Source organism: Falco peregrinus, chromosome 2 (assembly GCF_023634155.1).
Source record: "Falco peregrinus isolate bFalPer1 chromosome 2, bFalPer1.pri, whole genome shotgun sequence".
Lineage (NCBI taxonomy): Eukaryota > Metazoa > Chordata > Aves > Falconiformes > Falconidae > Falco > Falco peregrinus.
The window spans coordinates 126341881-126357389 of NC_073722.1; the positions used below are offsets into that span (position 1 = coordinate 126341881).

A 15509-nucleotide genomic window follows, 5' to 3' on the forward strand; every position below is an offset into this window, starting at 1 on the left:
CCTTCCAAAGGCAGCCCGGGTGCTCTGAGAAGCAAACAGTACGCCAAGGGCCAAGGCAGTGTGTCATCAAACTCTTGGGGCTAGATAAACACCTGCAACAGGAAAGGCATCACACTGAGCCACACAGCACAGGGCTTGCTGTGAGCAGCTCAGTGTGCTCCAGCTCCCCGAGAGCACCCATCAGGCCCGCATCGGAGGGGAGAGAAAAGGGGGACAAGACGGCGCAGGGGCAGTACTTCGTCTTTTGCAGAACCACAGACCGATTCAGCCTTTGTATTTTACTGACCCACTTCACTAATCAAAACTAATTGCTTCATATTTCACAGGTTAGCTTGGCATTATGTGACCGCTCCAGCCATGTGGGCCGCGGCGCAGGGCAGGTAGGGCAGGCAGTGGACGGAACCGGGACACCAAACACACCTGTTCATCCCGCAGCTGCTGGCTGTGCCGCAGCGGCTCAGGCATCCCCTAACGACACTGCACGTGGAGGGAAGATGAGGACAAAGCCAACAGGTGGGAGAGGCTCTGGTGCTGGGGCGGGGTGGTCCTGCCGGTGCTCTGTGCCTCGGCCAAGGAACGAATGTGAGGGACGAATCCCAGAGAACCTGCATGCTCAGTTCCCTGGGACTGAGGAGGCATTGGATTGGCCTTGGCTGGACGCTGAGGATGAGAAAAGCGAAATTCTCACCGCCGCAAACTGGTTCCACCAAGGATGGATACAAGTATTACCTGGGCACTTTTTTTTTTTTTTCTTTCTTTCGTTTCCCTGATTAAAAAGGAAGAAAAAAAGCGGTGCTCGCCCTCGCACGCCCACAGCAAACGGCACCCACAGCGCCTCGCTGCACCCTGCTCCCGAGGACACGCAGCGGCTGCCGGGGGCGCACCTGGGGGTGCAGCCCCTCACCCTGCGCCCCCCCGGCTGCGGGGGCTGGAGGGCAGAGCCCAGCCCTGAGGGGGCAAGCATCGCCCAGCGCCACCCCCGCCCCGTCCGCCGTGGGGTGCCTGCGCGCCCCCGAGCCGGGGGCTGCCTTGCGGGGGGGGGGCGGGACCGGGGATGCTCGGGGGGAGCGAGGAGGCGCTTTGCCGAGCCCGGGCCGGGCCACGGGGCCACGCGAGGAGACGGCACCGCGGGGGGCACCCCCGCGCCACCCCCGCGCCTGCCCGCACACGCACCCCTGCCCGCACCCGCTGGCCGCACACGCACCCCCCCTCCGCTGCACGGTGTCTCCCACACACGCGCGCCGCGGCCGCCCCCCCCAACTCACACGCCCGCCCCGCGCGGCCGGGATTCCACGCGCACGTGACGTCACGGCGCGGGCCCCGCCCGGGCGCTATAAGAGGGGCCGCGTGCCGCAGTGGGCCCGGCGGAGCGGCACGGCCCGGCCCCGGCAGCGCAGCCATGGCCGCGGGGCCCCCCGGCAGCCTCCCGCTGCTGCTCCTGCTGCTCTCGCCGCTCTGCCTGCGCGGCCGCGGGCAGGGCTTCGGGCAGACGCGCTTCATCTGCACCTCGGTGCCGCTGGACGGGGACATGTGCGCCGCCTCGGCGCTGGGCGCCGGCTCCGCCGAGGAGCTGAAGAGCACCGTGCTGCAGCTGCGGGAGACGGTGCTGCAGCAGAAGGAGACCATCATGAACCAGAAGGAGACCATCCGCGAGCTGACGGCCAAGTTGGGCCGCTGCGAGAGCCAGAGCGTGCTGGAGCCGCCCGGCGAGCCCAAGGGCGGCGGCAGAAAGCCCGGCTTCTCCAAGAACACCATGGGCGACCTGTCGCGGGCCCCTGCGGCCGAGACCCTCAGCCAGCTGGGGCAGACGCTGCAGTCCCTGAAGACGCGGCTGGAGAACCTGGAGGTACGCGCTGCGCCCCGGGGGGGCCGCGCCGGCGGCGGGGCGGCCGGTAACAGCCCGCTCCCCCGCTCGCCCCTTGCAGCACTTCAGCAGGATGAACTCCTCCGGGCAGAGCAGCAACCTGAAGGACATCCTGCAGAGCAAGATCGACGACCTGGAGAAGCAGGTGCTGTCGCGGGTGAACAGCCTGGAGGAGGGCAAGTTCAGCCCCCGCAACGAGTCCGAGGAGCGCGGCAAGATCGAGAGCACCCTCACCTCGCTGCACCAGCGCATCAGCGACCTGGAGAAAGGTACCGGCGCCCCGGGCCCGCCGCGGCCCCCGGCCCGCCCCGGGCGGGAGGCTCGGCCCTTGTGCCCCGCGGGGCCGGTGCCGCGGGCTCGGCGGCGGGAGCTGGGGATGCTGCGGGCGCTGCCCGGCGCCGGGGATTAGGGAGCTGGGCGCTCCGGAGGGATTTGCTCCTCGCTGCCATCTCAAGGCCCGTTGCATAACGGGGGTGGGACGGGGGGTGGGGGCGGACACCCCCAAAGCGGACTGAGAAGGTGTCCGGCCGGAGCCCACCGCCCCTCTGCTCCCACAGGCCAGAAGGACAACCGGCCCCCAGACAGGTTCCAGCTCACCTTCCCGCTGCGCACCAACTACATGTACGCCAAGGTGAAGAAGAGCCTGCCAGAGATGTACGCCTTCAGCGTCTGCATGTGGATGAAGTCCAACGCCTCACCTGGCATGGGCACCCCCTTTTCCTATGCTGTGCCTGGGCAGGCTAATGAGCTGGTGCTCATTGAGTGGGGCAACAACCCCATGGAGATCCTCATCAATGACAAGGTACAGCCCTGGGGAGTGGGGAGGTTGCTGAGCAGGGCGGGCTGCAGACCGGCTTGGGGGGTGGCATGGGACCCACACACACCGTGCGCACAGCCCTGACCCGCTGCCTGCAGGTGGCCAAACTGCCCTTTGTCATCAATGATGGCAAGTGGCACCACATCTGTGTCACCTGGACCACGCGGGATGGCGTGTGGGAAGCCTTCCAGGATGGCACGCAGACCGGCAGCGGTGAGAACCTGGCACCCTACCACCCCATCAAGCCCCAGGGGGTCCTGGTCCTGGGCCAGGAGCAGGTAAGGGCTGACGGGGTGTGAGCGTGGGGGTCCCTGCTCTCTGGGTGCACCCAGGGGATGGAGGATGGATCGTGCTGGGTGCTCCCAGGGTGGGACAGGGCAGCCTGGCTGCGTGCCCCCCGTGATGGTGGCTCCTCTGCAGGACACACTGGGTGGCGGGTTTGATGCCACACAAGCCTTCGTGGGGGAGCTGGCCCACTTCAACGTGTGGGACAGGAAGCTGAGCCCCGGCGAGGTGTACAGCCTGGCCACCTGCAGCACCAAGGCGCTCACGGGCAACGTCATCGCGTGGGCCGAGGCCAACATCGACATCTACGGCGGGGCCACCAAGTGGACTTTCGAGGCTTGTCGCCAGCTCAACTAGGGCCATGGACAAGCGAAAGAAACCTCCTCATTGGGTTCTTTTATTTCTTTGGTTTTGGGTTGTGTCGTCGTTGTCCCATCCCCCCCCCCCCCCCTTCCTTTTTTTTGTTTGTTTGCGCAAAAACGCAGAGAACGAAGCCACCCATCTTGTCCCGAGGTGTAGGGATGTCCCAGCAGCGGGGCCGCCCGCCCCCGGAGCCCCACGACCCTCCGGTTTCTGTCTTGCCAATGTCCTTCAACGCCTGCGTGCCTTGGCCTGGCGCGGCTGCGCTCCCTCTCACCGCTCCTCCAGCCCGGCCCCTGCTTTGCCGCCTTCCCCCCCACCCCCGGGGCAGCCCCACATTCCCTGGGCACTGGCACCTTAAAAGGCTGCAGGGTCTGGACCGGAGGCCCCCAGGGCTCTTTTCCCCCCAGCCTGAAGCCCCTCCTCCCCGCGCCCCACCCACCCACACACACACACCCACCCCACCCCCCCCCCGGAGAGTGATGTCTGGGGAGCTGGGGGAAGGTTGCAGCATCCCTCCCATCACCCATCCCAGGGGTGCGGTGGTGGCCAGCACTCCAAGGAGGGGGTGATGCCCCCCCCCAGTCTGTTCCCAGGTGAGCCCCTTTCCCCTGCCAGCGCTGCTCCCAAGCACCACAGCCATAGTCCCGGGCTGCGGTGGGCACCAGGACGGGACCCCCGCGGCCGGGACACCCCCCACCCGGCGGCCCCGCTCCCTGACCTGCCGCACTCAGGTATGCCCCCTCGGCCCCACCTGCAGCCCCCCCGAGGCCTCCTACGTGCCCGCCATAGCTGGTGAAAAATAGCCTTTACCATCCCCTGGAAGTTTAGCTACCACTGAAAAGTGTGAAGCCTTTCTGCTTTTGATAAAACACGATGTTGTTTCTCTTACTGTAAAGGGAAGTTTATTACCAATTAAAAAAAAGGGTATTTTTATGAAGATAAAAAAAATAGAATTTAGCAGTGCTCCCTGAGGAAAAAAGTACTTTGAGATTCTGCAGGAAAAAAAGAGATAAAGAAGTGTATTTTGAAATAACATGCATTTTGTATGGTTTCCTTTTCTAAACTCCTGGTTTGTACTACAGATTGCAGAAATCACCCCCCAGCCCTGCCACTGACCCCCCTAGGGCTACCCAGGGTGGCAGCGGAGGATTAGGCAGAGAATTCACACAGGGCTCCTGAGCCTCTCTGACAGATTCCAGCGCTGCGGCAAAGAGCCGAGCGGAGGGGCTCATATGGAGCCAGGCAAGGCCAAGGTCGCCCCTGGCCAGGAGCACAGAGCTGGCCCAGCCACCGCCGCTTCGGGGACCAGCGCCCAGCCAAAGAGCAGTGGACGCAGCAACACACACCCCCAGATCAAGAGACCTTCGTATGAACTGTGGCTCAGGGCAGCATGTTTTAAACTGTGCTTTTTTTTTTTTTTTTAAAAAAAAAAAGAAAAACAAAAACTGAAAAAAAAATAATCCACCGTGGTGAGTTAATTTGAGTTCCTCCCAAGAACCTGTTCACATCAGCAACGTGACAAGCACAACCTGCTGAGAACAAGACCACTGGAAAGGCTTCGCCTACAGTCCCAGGTGCGTTGGATTTGCCAAAAAAAAAAAAAAAAGGGTGTGATGTCAACATAATGTATATAGTGTATAGTAGGGGAGAGAATAAATGTATCTTAATTTGTCATTATTTTGCTAACCAAAGCTGTACATTTTTCCTGTTCCTTGCTCTCTGTCTCTTTGGGTTTTGAATGGGTTACGATATACTACGCATCCAGTCCGCAGCAGCAGTTCGGGAAATGCACTGTTTCTACTGATACTCATGCTTTTTCCATTTTCTTGCTGAGATTACATGAATTGTTGACTTTATTTTTACACAATAAAGAGTGAAGAAAGACAGTGCGTTTTCTTAAGTGTGTCAGTTCCCTCAGCAGCCAGTGCCTGGGACCTGGTCTTTTTGTGGAGGAAGGTTTTTGCCTGTTGAAGGCAGGAATTTCTGCCGGTTCCCCTGGGAGCCTGCTCAGGCACCCCCAGCCTCGGCCGCACTGGCCAGGCGCTCTCTTGCTCCCGTAGCATTAGACCTCATCTCTCCCTGTTTACCCAACACCATCATACAAACTGATTTTTTTTTTTTTTTTTTTCTCCTAAGATGCAGGCTGGAAGCTCGGCTCCCTCTGGCTGTCTCTGCCAGGCTGGTGATGGTGGGGACAATGCCATCCCGTAGCCCCCAGTGCCCAATGCCCATCAGCTCTCTGCAGCAAATGCTCCGGTGTGGGCACTGCTGCCAAACCCCGCAGGACGCCGCAGCTCTTGGTCCTTCCCTGCAGGCAGGAGCCGCTCGGGGCATTTCACTCGTCCTTGGGTGGCCAGGCTCGGCTCCGGACATGGTTCCTGGAAGGCATCATTTCAGGGGTGGGGGTGGCAGGGGGCACTCGGCTCGGAGGGCGACGTGGCTGGAGCCCACCCGCACACGGGGATGTGATGGTGCAGGGCTGCGCCTACAGACGGCTTGTGCCGTTCCAAAGTAATTGCTACACGTTCCTACTTGTTACACATCTGCTGCAGAACAGACTTCCCAGATGAGAAATTGCTTTTAGAGTCAGATACCAGTAGGAAAACCATCTACTCCCTCGAAGCAGCCAGAAGCAGCTTCCCCTCCCCACACTGTGACACCCCCACCCCACCGCAGCTGGGAGCAGGAGCTGCACAGTCCGGCTCGGTGCTGCTGCTGCCTTGGGCACCGCGCAGCCCCCCGTGACACCAGCACTCCCCTTCCCTCCTCCCCGGGAGCAAGGACAAGGGGACGCAGCCCGGTGGGATGCAGCCAGCATAAGTCAGCAGGGCCCTCCCTGCTGCCATGCTTGTGGCCAGCGAGTCTCGGCTCTGGGGGCTGGCGAGGGCCAGAGCAAGGGTCCTACGGTCCTCGTGCTGCATCTTCCCAAGCAACACCTACAGCCTCCACTAAGGGCATCCCTGCCTGGTCCCCTGCCACCTCCCGCACCTCAAGCTGCCAGAGCGCAGCCACCCAGGGCCCCTCCACTTCGCCCAGCACCTGCCACCCTAACCAAGCCTCTTCTCCTTGGGGAGGTTTGCTCCTGTGACTGCTCCAGGTCCTTTTCAGGATGCCTCAAGTCATAACCATCATAACACAGCAAACAGGGCAAGGGAGAGAGGGAGGATGCCTCAAGCCATGCTGCAGGTCTGGGGTCCCAGAGCATTTTCCCATGCTGCCAGCCACAGACGGAAGCAGAACTACAAGCGCTGGGTACCCTTGACAGGGGACAATGAGCATCAAGAATCCTCCAGGTGTAAGAGGTAAAATGATATATCAAAACTGGTTTAGGGCAATTTACTGAGCCCCATGGGGGACAGGCTGAGAGCGTAACATGCCGCTCATCAGTCACTCCTGCAGGTGATTAGCAAGAAGGCACAGATGGGCTGCCAGGGGAGTCTCAGCCAAGGCTTGTAGGTGGGCAGGATGGGGAGTAACACAGCCACAAGAATTAAAGCAGGGGCATGATGCCAGAAGACACAGAAGGGGTGTTGAAGACGATGGTGCAACCAAGAGTTTCCCCCTCCCTGTCTCCCCAAACACCCCTCCCCAGACACAGAAGTGATTTAGCTCAGTGCCTTGCCAGACTTACAAATGCAGCACGGTTGCAGAGCTCCAGCCAGACACCCCGTAGCACACACACCTCCTTCCCCAGCCCTCAGAGCAGAGCTCAGCCCTCTCTGGCAACACGGATACCATCCCCTTCCCCCCCACCCCTGAAAACCAGCTGCTCCAAGGACAGGCTGTTTGGTTTCGTGTCACTGGGAACAGCCTACATCTTTCCAAAGGGGAATGCTATTTTACCCAGGGAATGGGTGGCAGCTCCTGCATTGTTCTCAGCCACCGCCAGCCCACCCCAGCCTGGCCCCAGCTCTGAGCAGGGCCCTGGCCCCTGTGGGGACAGCAGTGTCTCAGCTACACTCAGCCATCCCAGGTGCCAAGACAAAACTACAGCACCTGCCCGCTGCCACAGGAAAGGGCGATGATACCCTCAGGTGGAGGCTTGCGCTGAGCCACAATTTAAACGACAATAAAAAAATTACACTAACAGGTATTTTTTAATTTTTCCTCCTGGTCATAGCTGGAAACCACTGCTGTGATTAAAGCAGGGCTGTCTCGCTCCCCGAGGCAGTGGCGCAGCTGGGGCAGAGCAGGTGGGATGCTGCAGCCAAGAGCAGGGCAGGATGTGGGTGATGGCTGAGGGGCTGGAGCTGGCAGAGCCCAGACTCCTGCACCAAGAGATGAGTAACAAACCTCCCAGCTCATCACCTCCTGGGCTCCCCAAGGCCGCGAGGGGACCCTCGGTCTGCCTTGCAGCCCCACAAGCACCTGTAGGTACAGACCCCCCACGCCTGCAGCCATTTCGAGCTGTGAGAGCACCCCCAGGGCTGCCCCTGCCTCGGCAGCTCAGCCGACAGCAGCAGCTCCAGGCGTGCGACTTGCACATCTCAGCGCCACTGCGGCGATGCCAGCTCCTGCGGGAGGCAGGCAGGGAGCGCGGATCCTGCGAGAGGAGATGCACAGCACAGGCCCATCAATAAGATGCACCAATCCTGACACCTCGCCCTGCAATCAGAAACTGCTGCTCTGAGCTGAAAGCTGTTCAGTGGCACCAGCTCTGCCACAGGGACGCTGGTGACAGCCAGCCCAGCATCCCCTGCGCACAGGGGTAAGGGAGAGCATTACTCGCACCAGCATCGAGTGCACTAAATCCAGGAAGCTTTTAGAGCAGCAGAGCAGATGGGGATCTTGGGCTTCGTGAGGACAGGCCCCACGACTCAGGAGGTGGCTCAGAAATATTGACAGGGGCGAGGGAGAGTTCTTAAGGGCAGGATACAGCTGGGATTTACAGCTCTGATCCGACTTCTTGCTGGCAACTCACATGGAAGAGAAACCACTCTTACACACAGGCATCTTGTGCCCATCCTTTTCTCCCCACCCCTCAGGCACAGGTCAGCTCCACCAAGGGCTTTCAAGAGGTAAGAGGAGGTGATGGGCTAGATGAAAAATTTAATCGGTTGTATTTTATAGCAAAACACCCATGAAAACCAGAGACAGCATGTCCTGAGATGGCCTCTCCTGCATCCCTGCCCTGCACGGGAGGGCCTAGGGGCACGCACCCCCCAGCCTGGAGGGCAACAGCCACTTGCAAGCAAAGCTGCCTGCAGCACTGGGTCCAGAAACATCCCAGAGCATCACCATTATGCAGTGCCAAAGGCATGCTAGGCACTTAATAACATGCCGTTAGATTAATTAGTAGCAAGTGTGTCATGCAATATGCCTGGCCTAGGAGCACATGGCTCCATGAGACCCGGATTAAATATGCATGAGACACGGAGCCGGCACGTGGTGGGCAGAGCCCCCAGGAGCAGCGAGGGGGCTCAGCTCCCAGCCTAGGAGGGCTGTCTCAGGGAAACGACAGAAACACTGGCAGATGCCTACAGAAAACATCCTTCGTCTGCATTTCATAAAAATCGGAGGGGACAGGGGGACAGAAAGAGGGCCTGCAGGCTGAAGCATCCTCCCCAACACGGCTCCCGGGGGGGGGGGGGGCGCGGGCGGGCACTAGCATCATCCTCCCTGAGGCTGGGAGGCCTGCAGTGCTGGTGGCTCAGGCAGCAGCTCCAACCAGCACATAAACACCCCGAGTAGCAAGCATGGAGCTGAGGAGCTCAGAGCTGGCGCTGAGCACCACTGCAGCTGCTCCCCGCTGCGGTGGGGGCTGACAAACGCTGCCCTGGGCTCCCCCAGGGACACTACTCCAAGCAAGCGACTTGCAGGCTGTGTGGCAAGGCAGAGGAGGAGGAAGAGTCAGGGAGGCAGGCAGCCAAACACCACACTTCAGGGCACCAGGCAGGGCTGGGGGGATTTCCCAAGGTGGGGAGGAAAAGCATCAGTCCCCGCCGCAGCGCCAGGGCAGGAGGACGAGCAGGGCACCCAGGACTGCGGGTGCCGCAGCCAAGCCCTGCTGCTGCTGTGGGAGTACAGGGACCCACTGGGTCACTGCGGGTGGCTGGACGTGACCCCAGGCACGAAGTCAAGGCCAACAGACTGTTCCAGTCATAGGTGTGAGTCACAGCTGTGACAGAACATCCCTCTAACACTGCTCAGGAGCCTTCGCTGGCAGAGCATCATCTCCCCACACCTCTGCAGCACGGCTGCAGCACTGCCTGGACATCCTCTCCAGGCACAGCTGAGGAAGGGGCTTCCTCGAGCCCTTCCTCCCCCTAGGAAACCCGACCAGACCTGGCCGGGGTCCTGCTGCAGCGGAGCCAGAGGTGCCCTGGGCACGCATGGAGCACAGCCTTCCTGCACCATGGGGCTGGAAGAAGGCAAAATCTGTTTAGCACAGCAAGACAAGCCCCTTGCCAGATATAATCATCTTTTCTAGGACCTTGCAGAGACTGCTCCTACAGCAGAAGTAATGAATCTGCAACGTGAAAAATCTCCCTGAAAAAAACAGCTCCGAGATCCACAAGCAAGCCAGCCCCGGCTCCCGGCACAGCCACAGCAGCTCAGATCTCAGCCAGGCTGCAGAACCTCCCCATGGTCTCCAGACACTTGGGATATGAACTCCTGCCTATCTCTGCACCACCGTAGCCACGGCCAGCACAACCCACATGTGGCTCTCACACCAAATGCCCCAGGTAGATATCTGCCCCAGTGGGACAGCAGCTCATCCCCACAGACACCCCTTCCCCAGTACAAAGCTGCCTTCACCCAAATGGCACCGGAAAACGAAATACCATCTCACACCGCTCAGCCATGGTTAAATTAAGACCAGCAGCAGCCTGGAGTGGTGGGTGCCTGATGAGCACCAGCCCCTTTGCAGCCTCCTGGCAGGGCAATTGAGTCAGTAGAGGCAAGGGAGAGGAGCAGCACAGGCTTGCTCTGCTCCCCGGGGTCTGGGGGGGGGGCTTGCAGCCAGTGGGTCAATGGCAAAGGCTCCCTTCGGTAACCCAGATTCTGCAGTTTAGTTCAGCTTTTGGCAGCTGCAGGATTTATTCCAACCCATGAGGTGTTGAAGAGCCTTGGTGAGGGGCAGAGAGCCCTGCAGAGGTCCTGCAGCACCACTGCAACCCATGGACCCCACGGCAGCATCAGGCACATCAGCCCAGAGCACTTCTATGGCACGCATCAGCTGGCTCCAAGGCACAGCCCCCCGGCAAATCCCACCAGCCCTCCAGCCCTGTACACCTCACCCACTCCCACCACGCCAGCACCCCCCTTAAACCAGAGCCCCCTCGGTCCCAAGTGGAGCTAAAAGCCCTGGCACTGCCACTTTCCACCTTGGCGAGGCCCAGCAGAGCCCCCTCCAGCAACAGGGGCTGAGGTGGTGGCAAGCACAGACCCCAGCAGGGCAAGGCTGCAGTGCTGGGGGTCGTTCTGCTGCATGAGCATCGTGATGTCCCATGTGGCAGGACATGTGAAGAGCCGGCACCATCCCGCTCACAGGCTCCTACCCCGCTGGGACATGGGTCTGGCCATCCCTGTGCCGCAGCCCACTGCCGGAGCCGGGGAGGTGCCTGGTGGGTGAGCACCGGGAAAGGGCAGCGCTGCTGTCCGGGAGCGATGGGTTAGCGGCAGTGCTGGCACAGCTCGGCAGGGAAATCCTTCGGAGCAGCAGATGGGAGGCAGCTGCCACCCCAGCGGCTCTGAGCACATGGCCACTGGAGGCGGGATGGGCAAGGATGGAGCAGGGAGGTTGAGGAGGGCTGTTTGCACCGGGCGATTGAAACGGGGGCGATTGAAACGGGGGCATGCCGGCACTGCTCACCAAACAGCCCATCTCTGGCAGCTCAGGCTCCAGGGGTACCCCACGTGCTGGTGGCCAGCTCACCCAGAGGCTGAGCAACATCCATGCTAAGGAGATGTCACCCTCCCCCAGCACTGCCCGGGTGCTGCCAGCTCTCCGGGCTGCTCGAGACCCTGACAGCTCCGATGGCAGCTGGGGACCAGCCCAGCAGCTGGTGGCGCCACAGGGAAACTGCTCCCACCAGGTAAACCGGACCATCCCCACCCAGTGTGCTCCTGCCAAATTGCTGGTGGCCCAGATCCTGCGCACACCTACCCCAGGGCTCCAAAATGATCCAGATTTATCGCCCAGCCATCAGCCTGTTTCTATGCAGCTCTTCAATTAGATAAATGATATATTTACCCTTCACAATTGGTTTTAAAGAATTTTTGGAGGAATCCTGGTAATTCTGGATCTTTCCGAGCTGCTGCCAGCTGCAGGAGAAGAGCTCTGCTCTGCAGGGGGTCCCATCAACACCCACCCCCACACACACACATCACTTTTGGCTACATGTGTCACAATCCCACTGGTGCCACAACCTGCAGGGCTGGGCCCCCCTGCAGCTGCAGCAGACACACACATTCATTTTAAATGGCCCTTTGCATCCCCCTGCTGAATGTTTCAGAGCAAAGTTTGCTTTTTGCACCCTGCAGCTCTCTCTGAGCGACCCTTCCCCAGCCAGGGCTGGCACCGGGCATCCCCCAGCAGCAGGGTAGACCCCACCCCACCCAACACCTGCCCAGAGAGCCGCTGGCAAAGCAGGGCTGGCCCCCCCATCTCGCCTTCTCAGAATATTTTTGCAACCTATTCCTGGGCTCCTCCTCCTGCGATTTTCCCAGCCGCTGCTAAACACCACCTTGACAGCACCGAGCTGATTTCCTCCATCCTTTCCATCCATCCCTGATGGATTACAGGGGGGCTGGGATCTCAGTGGGAGCTCAGACTCCACCAAGGAGTTGTAGGTGGGATGCTCCTCTGGCTGGGGATCCCAGGAGGGATCCCAGCCCCATCCCAGGGGCACAGAGGGGAAGAGCAACTGATTACCCACGGGAGGGTCTGCGACTAAGCACCACTCTGCCACAGGAGAGGCTGCCGGTGAGCATAGAGCCGAAGAAAGAATATATCTTCCAAAGCTGATTAAAAATAGATGCAGCATCTTGCTAATTATGCTGTGTAATTAGCATTTGTTTTCTGCTTAGCAGAAATCTGCAGGGAGCGGAGCTCAGCTGGACCCCACCTATCTTGTTTGCCCCAGTCTGGGCGCAGGAGGCTCGTCCTACAAAAGGGTGGGCTGCAGCGGGGTCACAGCCATACGGGTCCCCACACTGCCAGGGCTGGGAGTGCCGGGGCAGCACAGCCTGGGGGTCCCCACGCACCCTCTCCCACACTGTCAGCCCATCTGCACCCAGGCTGCAAGCAACAGATGACAAGATCCACAGCAATGCTAGAAATTAGGTCAGTGATAGCCTGCAGCAGATTTCAACATTTATCATCCTGGCGAGGCTCTTATGCAAGTCAGACCTGCCAGCGGCCGGCCCCAGCCCAGCTGGCAGAGAGCAGCCGAGGGGTCCAAAGGCCTGGATCCCCTGCACATCCCCTCCTACCGGGACCGGGAGAGGAAGGATGCAGGGCTCCATTACACCGCCGACTGTGCTTGTGAAAGCGGGGACCAGCAGCCTCCCCGCAGTCACCTGCACACGCTCTGTCCACCGAGCCTCACACCCCCTACCCCAACGGGGTGGGCAAACGCCCACGGGGACTCGGCTCTGCCGATTCATTCCCTCCTGAGAGGCGAGCAGGACCCCGACTCCCCAGCAGAGCCCAGAGCAACTGCTCCCAGCCCTGGCTCATAGCAGCCTCTTCTCCCCAGCCCCGCCCCCCCCACCCCCAGACACCAGGCTGGCTTCTTGCACTGATGTTAGATTTGGGCTGCGTTGTGCTTCACAACTGGCAACGCTTTCTGCTCCTTCCTCCTCCCCCCCAGACCACCCATATGTTGGTGTCATTAATGTTCGTGAGCCCTTTGGGGGCATCCAGGGCTAGGACCCGAGCCCCGGGCATCGGCCTCCCTGGCACAGCTCTCGGGACTGATCCTGGGTGTGCCAGCCTGGATGCGCAGGGACAGCCGGGGCTGCCTGGCTCACCTCCGGGCTCTCTCCAGCAGCAGGAGAGCTCTGGAGCCCCGTGTGCTCGCAGCCCCTCCAACACTGGGCTCGGCCACCCCGGCTGCAGGTCCTCAGCCGTGATGCTGCAGCCTCAGCCCTTCCTTAGCCCCATCCACCTCACAGAGCCATCGCACCCCCAGCACCCAGGACGCTTCCCAAGGGCTGGAATGGGGGAACTGTCCCCCCCGGCCCCTGCTGCAGCTCTTCCCTCCTTCACCCAACTGCTTGTGCCATTCAGGGAGCAGCTTGTGCGTCCTCTGCTGCCTCCCTTGCTCCAGGCGCCGCAGCCACACGGTCCAAGCACAGCTTGGCAAATCTCGGGGAAGGAGGCAGGAGGACAGCAAGCAGCACAGCAGGGGGAGGTTATTTTCAGCCAAAAGAAATTTATCCACTTTCAGTCAGGAGAGAGGAGGCTCCAGCCAGCTGCAGGGACGGCTTCACAGAGCAGCCTGACCATGGGGCTTCGACCCCTGGCGCCCACCCCCGGGCTGCAGAGGGGGACTCTGCTCCGTGGGAGTGCCAGGAGGGGCTGTGACATTATCCTCAAGGGGCTGGGGTTCCCCTGGCCCTGATGCTGCCCCACGGGTGGGGTAGAGCCTACCCCACTGCCCACTCCCCTCCTGCCTGCCCCCGAGGCTGTAGTGGCCGCAGTGGTGTCAGTCACAAGCAATAACCGCATCAAATTAATTGGATACCAAGGTACAGCAAACAAAGAAACCAGGTGACATTTACCTAGCAAACTAATTGATATCCAAGTAATTTGTTGGAGTAACCTTGTTAGAAGCCAGCTGGATTTCCCAAACCCTCCCAATCCTACTCATTAAACACACAGTTTGTGTGTTAATCAGAGAGCTTTAATCACATTGCTACCCACCATCGTTTTGAGCAAGATACAAAGCTGCTGGATTTATCACAGGCTTTCAGATCCTAAACACTCTCTTAAGAATTTGTTTGATATTTTATTAGCGGGCAATAATGCTCTTCTTGAAGAAGACGGACATCTCCCTTTCAAGCGAAGACACGGGAGCAGGGCTAGCTCACAGCACCACCTCTCCTCCCTTTCATCTCCTTCCCACGCCTGCTATCGCAGGCATGGAGCCCTCCCTCCAGACGTGCCACTGGCCTGGTTAATCACATCCTCCTAATCAGCACACAAACGGGGGCCGTTTCCACACCAGAGAAACGGCTCCAGTCAAAACATAAGCCGGCCTAAGGCTGGTGCCCCCGGCAGAGCTGCCTACATCAGGCAGGGCATGAGGCAGGAGTCCCCGCATTCACCAGGGGCCTCCCATGCACAAGGTTCTCAGGAGTGCTCAAGAAACATAACATTAAAAAAAAAATAATCAATGCACTAGCTTGTAAGCAGCAGCAGCGGAGTGTGAACAGCTGGGGGTTTGCAGGCAGAGGTACAACAAGCCAAGCAGCGAGTCCAAGAAAAGCAACAAAAAGCACGTTCCTAAGGAAACATTCCGCATCGAGCCCTTGAGTTGGGAACTAAACCAATAATTAATTACAGGCTGATTTTATGGCCTTTATTTTGTGTTCTTAAAGCTGATCAGGCCTCCGGAACGGGGACAGAAGTGCTCCAACTGTGCCCTCACAGAAGGAAGCTGGCACGTGCGGGGACCTGCAGAGCACCCGGCCACAGAGAAATCAGGTCTTTACTCTCATCTGCCCTAAAGTTCACGCACCCCCTGCCTCCCACCCTCCCCAGTCACCTCGTGGGGGGGACACAGCCTCCGCTCTGCTCAGACACAGCCCCTGCCTCCAGAGAGGCGAGATCTGCATGCATTGCAGATCTGCCACCTTTTGGGGGGAGGGGGCTGAGACCTGTACAAGCTGCTCCATCACCCTAATGACACAGCTCGTAATTATCTCATTTACTATTAATCTGGATGTCAAAATTCCACTCATGTGCTTTTAATTAATACAGCCCTAATATAAAGCCAGGGGGCTGGCAGACTCTGGCAAGAGGTACCTGCATCAGTACTAGGGAGGCTCAATTGAGACCAACAAGAGGAAGAGCGACTGGTGTGGAGAACTATTTACAGGACAAAAGGAGACAAGCACAAGGGGACTATGATGCTTCCCCAGCCTCACTAGTGCTCTCTGCACGCACAGCCACTGCCTGCTAGCACCGACCAGCGCATCCGAGGCACAAGAGGCTTCTGGATGCCCCGA

At 59.8% G+C, this 15509-nt stretch overlaps 1 protein-coding gene across 1 annotated transcript; it reads left to right on the forward strand.

Annotated features, from left to right (window-relative positions):
• Window positions 1–1339: 1339 nt before the first annotated feature.
• On the forward strand, window positions 1340–3779 carry NPTX1 (neuronal pentraxin 1). The gene is made up of 5 exons (XM_055797774.1): window positions 1340–1846; window positions 1926–2133; window positions 2422–2666; window positions 2780–2959; window positions 3102–3779. Exons 1-5 carry the CDS (start codon window positions 1400–1402, stop codon window positions 3321–3323), a joined length of 1302 nt encoding a protein of 433 aa, XP_055653749.1. The 5' UTR covers window positions 1340–1399; the 3' UTR covers window positions 3324–3779.
• Window positions 3780–15509: the final 11730 nt, after the last annotated feature.